Raw genomic sequence first — 11,271 nt, 5'->3', positions numbered from 1 at the left:
TCGCTCCCTGCGCCACCGCTTGAGGCAAATCCCCTCCCGCGGCGCCTCGCGCGCCCAGCGCCCCCTCACGGCGGGACGGGGAGCGGCCGCCTCCCTCGGCGCGGCGCTCCCGGCGGCCCGGGCGCTTTAAAGGCTCCACCTGCGGGGCAGCGGCTCTTCCCTCGCCTTGGGGGCGGGCGGGTGCCTCGGCGCTTCCCTCGGCCCCGGTCGCGGCCGCCCCCTGGCTGCGGGGCCGATGTCCGTGGGTGCGGCAGCCGCGGCTCCCGCGGGGGCGGAACCGGGACCGGGACTCACCCGGCGCGGCCCGGGCAGCGCTGCGCGGCCGGAGGCGGCGGGGGGCGGCCGCTCGGCCCGGAGGTACCGGTGAGCGAGACGCTGCGGTGCAAGGTGGGTCGCGCCGCGACTACAGCGTGTCTGCAGCGGAAAATTAAACCCCGCAGAGCCCTCACTGGGAAGGCAGAAGTGAGTAGGCGAGGCTGAAGTGTAAGTTTTGGGAGGCTGCTTAGTTATCTTGCACCCGTGCGGTTACAGGCGCGCCGCTGCATCAGCGTGCTGTGGTGATCCCTGAGGAATCTGCGATGGCCAAATTACACTGACGGCGCAGGATCCCTCTCGTAAGGCTCGTTGTGCGCTCCCCCAGCTGTGCCACACCTCGGGCCGTCAGCAGGCAAAGCCTCGCTGTTTTCTCTTTCCGAGGCCAAATAGTCAATTAGGTTCCCATGCAGCAAGGCACAGATTGCACTAGTCATGGGATTGCTGTAAACTTTCCTGGTTTCAGCCCAGAGTTGGAGAACAATGAAAACCGAACAGCATCACATTTTGCAGACTTCTTTTTCTGCCTCAAGTACACGAATTAGAGACTGAGCACTGTGTTTTAATCCAGTTTGCTGCTGTTGATTCATTTTCTCACCTAAAGTGGGTAACCTAAGTGCTGTGGTTTTGTTTATAAACAGAATACGGTTAAAACAATGGATGTTTAAGCATTCTTTACCTTAATATAATAAATTTTCTTACTATGGGAAGGTAAATACCATAGAAGTTCTAACTATTTCATGGTATAGTAAGTGTCTTTAAAAACAATGACTGAAAAGCTGGTAAGATAAGAACTTCCTAACATACACCTAAGTCTTCACAGTCTGGAGAGGTATTTCCCCCTTCCCTTTCATGGTGAATCTGTCTCTCCACAGGTTTCCAGTTTAATACAATTACCAAAAAAATCTTAATATCTTTAAAAGTTTATTTCTGACTAAACTGTGTTGTATACCAAATCTTTTATGGTAGTGAAAGGAGGTTGGTGTAGGGAGAAAAAGGCCATGCAGCAGAGGAAAATAAGTGTGATATACAGGTGGTTTTATTTTTTGTAAAGATGGAAATAGTCATGGTGAAGGATCTAGAGGGAGGAGTAGATAGCAAAGTTGGTTAATTGGTAAAGAGATACTGGCAGCAGCAAACAGCCAAACAGGAAACATTTGAGCTGCATTTCTGAAGGCATTATATTACAGAGAAGGAAGATAATAATTTTTATATTGCTCTAGCATATCTTCCCAGTGTTATCAGCTTTTTCTGGAACCCACAAAGCACAGTCTTAGTAAGATACTGACAATACAGAATGTGGTGAAGCCAAGTGTGATAGAAAATTTAGTAGCTTGAGAAAGATCAAGACTGAGGACAACTTGATAAAGGGGCTAAAATGATCTCAGAAATCCTAAGGTCTGCAAGAATTGAAGGATTTTAAATCAACAGGTGAAACAAAGCTGTACATGAAGTACAAGTAGGATTAGCTCAACTTAGTTCAGAGTTCAGCAGTGAAGGGAAGGAGACCACAATGAGCTCTTTTGCAGAATAGTCTTAATTTGGAAGCAATATTGAACTTGTGTGGAAAAATATCTTCGCTCTTGATAATTAATTTTATATTCAGTTTGCCACTGGCAAGGTAGGAATTCAGAGCTAATTTTTTTTTTCATCTCTAATATGTCAGTTTCAAATGCCTTAGCATTGCTTAACTAATATTTACTATGTGTGTACTATTTCCTCCTGTGGATGACAATGAAGATCAGTCCCCAAGTACAGCTGTTGATTTCATGTGAAATGTACATATCATTGGGTTGATTCAAAACTTTGGAAAATTCTAGGATTGCCTATATTGAACAGCTGGTTCAAAGCTTGGGTTTTCTTCATGCATGTGTTTAGTGAGTAGTTTCTTCAAAGGCTCCATTTACCTCACTTTGCCTCTCTTTTGAAGGATTGTAGACAATAGTCCTGGGGACAGTTCAGGAATCCATGGGACAAAAAGGGTGTGTTTGTCATAAAGCTGAAAGCTGCCTTCTTGTACTGCCACTCCCTCAGGTGAGGAAGATTGAAAGAAGACAATCTTTTTGCCTGCCTGGTTTTCTTTTTTTTTTTTTTTTTTTTTTTTTTTTGTTTGTTTGTTTGGGGGGGGGTTTTGTTGGTTGGTTTTTGTTTGGGTTTGTTTGACTGGGTTTTTTCCCTAGGGAAAAGTCTTATCCATCTTGTTGAACATCCTTCTATTAAAGAGGAGATGATAGTTTATTCATGCACGGCACAAATCTTTCACTTGCCTAAACATAAAACATTGAAACCATGACCTTGTAAGCATCTTTTTAGTTGCCAGAGATTCATAGTCTGTTGCAGCGCAGAAGTCAAGCTCTCAAGCAATCCGCTTCTGAAATCCTTGATGATCCAAATGATACAACCTTGCTGCTGCAGTAACAGTAATTCAAGTCTCCCCTGTGCCACAGGAGCTAAAATATAACCCCTGACTAACGTTTGTGAAGTAGTGGCAACTTGAACAATTGGAATTTCCATGACTGGTTTCCTTCCCCCTTAATTTAGCCTTGCCGCTAGTGGCTTTTGTTTCATTCCCTTCACGTGTGTGCGCTCCCGAGCGCGCAGCTGCGGCTCTCCCAAAGCCTGCTCGCTGGAGCACGCACGGCACGGTTCTCCCAGCACGTGTGAATTGTTTCCCTGCTGCACCATCTCTGCTGGGCTTGGGCAAGGACAGCTCTGCTCGGGCTCAGGGCCGTTTGCTGGAGGTGGTGGCGCTCTCCTGTGCCTGGTACCCATCCAGCTTCCTCACAACTGTTCCCATCAGTCAGCTGGGAATAGCCTGGGGCAGGAGGGGGGCTGCCTGGGGAGCTCTGGAAAATCCGCTGGTTTGATATGTGTGGAGAAAATGTCACCCTGCACCTGGAATATGTTTTTTTGTTTAAATGTCACCCCTTACATCAGTGACCTCATCTGACTCAGCACAGCTTCTCTCTGAAGGGAGGGAGCTTTAAGCAAGTCATGGATTTTGACGTAGCCAGAGAATGTAGGGAAGAAGGCGCACCATGAGAAACAAATTCTGAGCAAACAAAACTTATTTTTGAAACAGACTAGCAGGCAATTATGTAAAGCAACTTAAAACCTAATCTAAACATCAGAAGCCTCTGAAAAAGAAGGAAATTGACAGTTCTGTACACACAGTTTATTTCAGCCTCTAGTTTCCCAGGAGGTTTTGCCGAGGTTTGTGCTGGTAGCTGTGGCGACGCTGTACCTGCTACACTGATGTCTCACCTTTGAAAACAGGGCAGGGCTGAAACAGCCATCTGGGTGAATCACCAGCCTTGTTATTCAGAGGCTGATTGTACTGAAAGTCTGTAGAAGGTGAGACCTGTGCTAAGGGTGTCCCTAACAAATGGACCTGTGACTACAGTATGAGCTTCTGTAGCATTTTAACTTCATTATTAGGAGCAGAGCTTTCTTCAGGCAGGCAGAGGGGATACAGACACTAAGAGAGGCTTAGAGCGAGAAAACTCTGGAATATTCTTTTTCTGAATCGCACCTGATAGGGATAGTGCAGATGCATGAAAGAGCTGTGGTCCTGGTGTGTTGAAGGGAAATGTTGGCCAGGATGCTGGCAGATCCTCTACACTTTCCTTTTAAAAATGCCAAGCTATGCTGAACATCCGTGCAGACATGGACAGAAACCAAAGGAGTAGGAACAAGTGACCTCAGTTTAACATTTCATTCAAATGACAGAGATCCGAACGCGATGCCTGCTCTCGTTTCTTAGCTCACCACTCAGCCTGGAGGATCTCTCACATCCTTTCAGATGTCCTGATAAGAAAATAGCATGTTAGAGATGTGAAAGTAGGACAGAAGCACACAGTGTTTGATTGAACAGCATCTCTGTTTCTCAGTGCTTAGTTCTCTTCAGTTTATTGTGTGGTTTTATTCTGTTCCGAGTTTTGCTTCCCCCCCTTTTCTGTTTTTGACACAAATAACTGAAGATTTAGGTATGGGAAGGTAACATGCACAGAATTTTAAGTCCGTAAAACTGTGGGCTTTCTTCTAACACTTATTTATGTGATGCTGTCTTTAGTAGTGAAGCAATGACTTGTTATGTTTATCCTACTCCTGCTTTATTCTGTTCTCTTGAACTCTTGAAATGGAGCCAAGAAAGGTCACTAAAAACAGCAAAGAATTCCTAGGAAAAGTAAAAGTACAATGAAAATACGACTTCAAACCTTTGTGTGTACATGTGGCTCTCAAAAAAAAAATCAGTACTAGATAAACTGGCAGGCTAGGAAACTCTGCCATTTTAAGTCCAACAAGTCCGTTTTGCCTCCCCTCAAAGTAATTATCCAAACATCAGTGATCCTGGACTCACAGAGCACAGGTTAGGTATACTCTGAATGTAAATGTACCTTTGAGGTATTTGTGAGACATCAAAACCCTGCTCTATTCTCAAGCTCTATCTTGCTATTTGCTTTCATTTTGGTTGGGGCCAGTTCCACTGGCTTAGTGCAACTTTTATTTAAATCTGTGTGGATTCCTGTGGTTTAATGTGGACCTCTGGCTAAAACAGAGGGTCATATGTTTTAGTCTAGTGCCTATGCAGAGATTAATTATTCCCTTGTACAAATGGCTTTTCTGGCACTGTAAATGCTAGACAGAAACTTTTATTGCTTCTTGGTTTTGAAAATTATTGGCCATCTCTTGAGTTCCTGGTAGTGTTTGCTCTCTGCTGTTTTGTAATCAGATATTTGTCATGTTTTAGGGTAGGTGTATTGGCAGGGTGATCAATGTTCAAGCTGAGCTGCCTCACTCTAGTGCATTGTGTGGCTTGCTTGTCTTTTTGATTATCAAAGTAGAATCCATGTTTGAGGGACATTTTCCCCCCCTTTTTAATATAATGGCAATTTCTTTCTAACCAGAAGATAGAGGAGGATAAATGCTGCAAAGATACAGAAGAGGGGTTCTGGAGGTCCTGCACAAATTGATGACTTGAAAGGGGTGAGTGTTATTTAATGTTTGTGGCTTTACTCTAAGAGCAGAAACTTTTTGTTTTTATCTATAGGTCTGCCAACAGCTTCTTCCCTACCCTTGTGCCCTCTGTATTTTAGCAATTTCCAATCTAGTGCAGAACTGCTATCCAGCATTACTGAACAAGGGTTATAGTTTTATGGAACTCCTAGGAACTGGAATGTAAACTATGAAAAAATCAAGGAATTAATCAAGGCAGCAATTAGCTAACTATTTGTATTCTTAGCCTTTAATTCAAGCATCACACCTTTAGAAGACTTGTATTGAAATGATGGAACAGGTATGTAGTGAAACTGTGCTTTTATCACAGAAATTATATGCTCATTAGAGGTATCCCATGATCTTTCTATATTCAGAAAAAATAAATGTTAATTTTTCCTAGGGAAAGCAAGGGCTGTGGAACCAAGAGCCAAACATGAAGTTGTGGGATTTTTTTTTTTTTGGTGATGTTAAATACATGTAGTATGTACTTTTTTCCAGTTTAACAAAGCATTGCAGAAGAAGGTTAACATTTTCTTGGTGCCTTTTCTGTTACATGTGGAACTATCTATATAGAAAGAGCTTGTATTATATGTCACAGTGCAAGATACCTCTCTGCTGAAGCAGAATTTAAAAATGGCTTTGCAGTTGTTAACAGGTTAGTGAAGAGACTTGGGTGTTTGGGATTTTAGAGTGGGATTTTGTTTGCTTGTTTTATTAAAACATGTGTTTTGTCCATAAAGTGACTGAGCAGCATGAGGGGCTTGAGGAGCCTAGAAAGATCTGTCCCCTTCCGTGGGGACTATATTAGACCTCTGAGTCATGAAGTCTTTGCATAGTAGGTGTCTGGTTACAAACCTTTTATGGGCCCTCCTCAGCTGGGATATCAGCATCTGCATTATAGCTCCCATCTATTCTTAGGTGCTATCAGAGCACGACTGAGCAGGCAAGGCAGAGAGAGAATTGCTTTCATTTATGTAAAACCCTTCCCTGTTCTCAGTCTGTTTTTTCACACTTTTTTCTGTCTGCCCATCCTTCTGTCCTGCAGTGCCCTGTTGCTGCCTGTGGAAGTGGTACAACATGGCTTACAGTGTGACTCTGAATGGACCTGGACCCTGGGGCTTCCGACTGCAAGGAGGCAAGGACTTCAACATGCCCTTGACCATCTCCAGAGTAAGTGTGCAAAAAAACCTTGTTGAGCTGGTTTGGGTTGGAAAATAGCAGTCATGTGTACACTTTGACCTGGCCTAGCAGAATTGAAGATCTTTGCACCTAGGTGTGAATAAAGACAATATAATGTGAACTAGAAATGTGCCAGTTTGAAGTACAACCTGGCATTGCTAATGCTTCAGGAAGACAGTTCTGGTTGGTATATTTGTATGGATGGTGATACTGCCTCTTTTAAGTGAGCTTCCAGTTCTATTCTGTATTGTCTCTTTTTCTGCTGGTAGGGGCCTCACTGGTGCAATTTGGGGGGAGGGGAATAGAACAATTCTGAATGGGAATATAGAATTATATTTCTATAAAATAAACATGTAACTGCTTGTAAGTATGAGAAGTCAGGTGTTAAAACTGAACAAAGACAGGGATGTGTCCCCTCTTGTGATGGGGCGCAATAGTTGGATAAAAATTAGACATTTCAAGCAGAAGGCTCAGTAGTACTTAAAAAACTGTCTTAAATTATGCAGAAGCCTTCCATTTGCAGCTGACAAACAGCATGAATTTAATAATTAATTACTTGGTGTATCTGTCAATTACAGCCACATATCTTCTAGCTGCCTTTTTCTTTTCTCTTCTCCTTGAAGCATTATTTTAAGGTGTTGCAGTTCTGTACTCCTATTACCTGAATTAGCTCTGGTTCTTAAATATTTTTAACATTGAAGAATTTTCAGGAAATTTGTGTTTCCCTTACCTGCTTTTCTCTTGCAAGAGAGTTCTGTGTGAGTTCTGGTAGCTCCCTTCTTCTTGTCTTTTTTCTGACAGTCTCAAATGTGCTCCAGAATATTCAGATCTTTCTAGAGAGGCCTTGGCTCCTCCACAAATCACCTGCACAAGGCTTATTTTGCAGTACAGTGACAAGAGAGGTTACTTACATAACAGTAAGAGAAATACCAGAACGATTTAATCAGACAAACAAGCAGAATGCAAATAAAAGGTCTGCTCCACTCAAAAATAATAAAAAAGCCACCTACACTGCTTTTAAAACTATGGAGTTTTTTCATAATGAAAAAATACAGTGTGTTAAGCTGTGGGTACAAAATGTATGTCTCTGCAACAAATGTGATTCAAAGTCAGTTGGTGATCTTTTGAAATCTTAGCTATGCTGTTTCATATTCATGCTGTGAAACTGTATCATCTGATCTCCCTTGTTCTTATGCACATTCTCTTTCTTGGAAGACAGAGCCACGTTTACCCTAATACTATGATGGTAAGACATACTTTTCATAACTCCTTTTGCAGCATAGTAATTGCAAAGAAGGCTGCTCTGGCAGTTTTATCAAAAGCAAACAAGCAAAAGACAATCTAAAATACCCCCCATCTACAAAAATAAACTCCCTTCATAAACTCAGAATAATTTTGCTCCTGCAAATAGTGTTGGTATTTCTTTTCTTATCTCACCCAAGGTAAGTACAGAGAGGTGTCATCATATTTTTTAGGTGTTTTCATGACACTTTGCAGCCTGCACTGTATGGTGTTGATTAGTTTCTTATAAGTCATTCAGTCATTCTAGGGTCTGTCAGCCATGGGCCAGGGCTGTAGCACTTGCAGTGTATGTGACACAATCAGTAATGAAAAGCCAATTGTTTCCCAAAGAGCTCGTTGTCTCGGATTGTAATCTGTGGAAGTGTAAACACTATGCCCAAAGGCTGTATGATTCTCATGAGGCTTTTGAGAGCATGGGAGGAGCAGAAGTGAAACTGCAACAGCTGAATTCCCAGAGGTGTGGAGGAATTAGCTCTTCACTGAGCTGACTGCATTTTCAGCCGTAGCAGTGTCAGAAAACACTGCTAAGTGTCTTTAAACTCTTCCCAGCGAGGCCCAGTTTTTAGCTGGGACTACAGTTTTGGGATGGGATTGGATTTTAGAGCCTGCCTTATGAGGGCACAAGCAGACATACAGGAATTAAAATAGCCTCTTTCAGGGGGAGCTGGGATAGTTATGCCTGCTGTTTGTGATGTTTTTGATTGAAACACAGTGTAATACATTACTTTTTATGATAATCTGTTTTTTTTCTTTGTCATCTATCACATAAATATATCTCTAAACAGATCAGAAATTTCGGTCATAAGTGAGTTGACCTATGAACTCAGCCACAATTGCAGTCTTATTGAGGTGGGAAGATGTACTTACATTTTAAGATATTCCTGGTGGGGAGGAGAGGAGAGAAGATAACTGTGAGAATCTCCTTCCTGGACAGGGCACACAGCTCTAAATGTTGCTAGTGAATTTTGTACACCTATTTATGGACTGGTTTTGATCCACAGCCGCCCTGAGATTAGAGTTTCTATGTGTAAGATGAGTCCTAAACTCCAAAAACTTCAACTTAAAGAGTATTATAATTGCTTTTAGTATCAGATGTGCCATGGCCCTTTTGGCTGCATGTGCACAGTGTCCTTCTAAGCCTGCAGACTGGGTTTGGCTGCAGACATGTTCACTGTGCTCTGAGTGCCCCCAGTTAATTAGATTGTCTGTGGGTGGGCCACAGAGAACACAAGAATTTCTCCTTTTTCATGAAAGTTCTATGCTCTTCTGTCATGCTGCAAGAGCACTGCCTCTAAGCTCCTGAGAAAAACGATGGAAAGAGTCTAACACAGCAGGGTTGTTCATTCCATCTATAGTATTAGACCAGGGTGTTTCCAAGCACACTCCTGGAAGAGGACACCAGGATTGTGCCATTGTGCCCATGCATAGACATAAGGTGGGTACCTGTTGACCTGCACTGTCAGCCAGCCCTATACAATTCCCACCCACCTCACATTTTACCTGGAGAGCAGGGGAGAAATCCTGAAGGTCTTTGAAACCTGCTGAGAAAAGCACAATACAGGATTGTGGGATTGCTAATGCTTTTGTTCAGGAAAAATATTCTTAACACAGTGGATGAGGAAGGGAATTACACAGTGCTATTTGGCATAACAGTTCGCTCCTAAAGAAATCTTTAAAATGGTGTCTCAGACACTGTATTTTCTTCCATTCAGGTAGGCCCAGGTGATCAGCTCATTGCTGAATAGTCAGCAGCATAATGCACAGGAGTCACAGTCAGTCAGCTGGGTGACAGGTGAAGATGTGTTCCCCTGAAATGGATTGTTCTGCTTATCTGTTCTTTATCTAAAAATAAATGCCTGACTAACATAGGGGATGGGAACAAGAAAACAGCAGACAAAAACAAATAGGGAAGAGTGTGAAGCTCTGCAGCTTTCACACTCCTTTAACAATAGCATTGAGAAATCATCTGTAAACTATTTTTCCAGTCCCCACCCTGCAGACCATCCTACCCACTAAAAAAATTCTGTTATGAGATGTCAAATTCTGTTATGAGATGTCAAATTCTGTCATGAGATGTCATGAGCAGGTAGCAGACATAGGAAAACAGTATTGACAGACTTAATAAAGCTAAGCATCTGTCAGCCCTGCTGAAATGAATGAGACTTGCAGGTTGTTGGCAGTGCTAAGCACTGTCACCAGTGGCATGATCATATACATAAATCTGGTCTTTCCAAATTGATGTGGGCAGCAAAGCTGTTTATTTTCTCCTACTGCTTGAAGCAAGGAGAATTCATTAATTTTGTAGACCTAATCCTCTGTAAGAAGGCTTTTGGACATAGTTAATTATCTAAGTGCTCAGATGCCATGTTACCTAAGATGATACAACTGTACATGGTTGGATGCTATAACAGAGCATCTTCATATAGTTCTGAGTCTTTATTTCTGAACAGTAAACTTTTCTAGTGAGACAGGCTGGCTTGCAGGTGATGCAATGAGCTGAAAGGTGTGAAGGAGCAGCTGTTATCTGAGGTAGTGGAAATATTATCTAAATCACTGTGGTAATCTATACAGTTTTGTATTTCCTAATAGAGAGGTTTTTTAGCTGCTTGGGGTCTAAATCAAAAGCCAGAGCCTGAAACAGGAGATAGTGGTTAAAGAAAACAAAAACATTCAATAAATACTTTATTTGATTAAGTGATGAAAAGGTTGAAATCTGGTGAATATGTAAGTCCAGGGAGGGAAAACAGCAAACACTGCTACAAAAAGAATTAAATTAGCTGATCTGTATACTGACTCTGCTACAAGCAACCTGTAACAGCTTTTTGAGTCTGGGGGAAAACCCTGGTCTAGCATTTTTCAGTTTGTCTCTGCAGGAGCAGGAAGGTTTTTTTCTCCGAGTTGTTAGGCTCTTTCCTTTTATCAGCATCTCTTGCTGATTGCTTCCTGTCCCTCCTCCCCTCCCTAGCATACATATGCCAACCTCTGGCTGTCACTGCCTTTGCTTTAGAGGAGCTGTGTGAGAGTATTCATTTCCTGTGGGCTGTTGCCTATCAGTGCCTTACAACAGGCAGCTGAGGAGGGAAGGCAGTCCCTCTTCACTTTTTTTCTTCTGTTCTTGAATGAGGGGAAGCCTCAGATGATCTAGGTCAGGCTCTGTGCATTCTGCAGCTGTCCTTTGAATGGCCATGTGGTGCTGTACATAAACTGTAATCAGAGAAATGCAGTTCACCTGTATTGAGTGAACTGAAACGATTTAGGAAGTTCTCTTGAAGTGCTGGTACCACATCACCTGCTAAGCATCCACCTTTGGTGAATCAGACTGCTGAGTAGCTGTCATAAAGCTGCAACTGCTTTTTCTTATCTCCAAATAAGAAGTCCTTCACTATGCCAAAAGCTATAGATTAGTATTTATAATAGTTGATATTCTACAAAACTAACAGATAAGTCTGTGCTCCAGAAGTCTAGGAGTCTTCCTTTTTA

General features: G+C 42.5%; 1 protein-coding gene across 12 annotated transcripts in view; it reads left to right on the top strand.

Moving 5' to 3' along the window:
• The first annotated feature begins 6,147 nt into the window (after positions 1-6,147).
• LDB3 (LIM domain binding 3) overlaps positions 6,148-11,271 on the top strand; it is a 108,513-nt gene continuing 103,389 nt past the window's right edge. For 11 of the 12 annotated variants that reach the window (XM_063163984.1, XM_063163983.1, XM_063163977.1 and 8 more), the window contains exons 1-2: positions 6,148-6,253; positions 6,356-6,480. In XM_063163984.1, coding sequence (XP_063020054.1) covers positions 6,388-6,480 — 93 coding nt within the window. In that variant the 5' untranslated portion in view covers positions 6,148-6,253; positions 6,356-6,387. The remainder of the gene's footprint in view (positions 6,254-6,355; positions 6,481-11,271) is intronic. The other variant, XM_063163987.1, reaches the window with a different exon arrangement.

This window comes from Melospiza melodia, chromosome 9, assembly GCF_035770615.1.
Source record: "Melospiza melodia melodia isolate bMelMel2 chromosome 9, bMelMel2.pri, whole genome shotgun sequence".
In the NCBI taxonomy this organism is placed as follows: domain Eukaryota; kingdom Metazoa; phylum Chordata; class Aves; order Passeriformes; family Passerellidae; genus Melospiza; species Melospiza melodia.
This window is presented reverse-complemented; position numbering and strand designations above follow the sequence as displayed.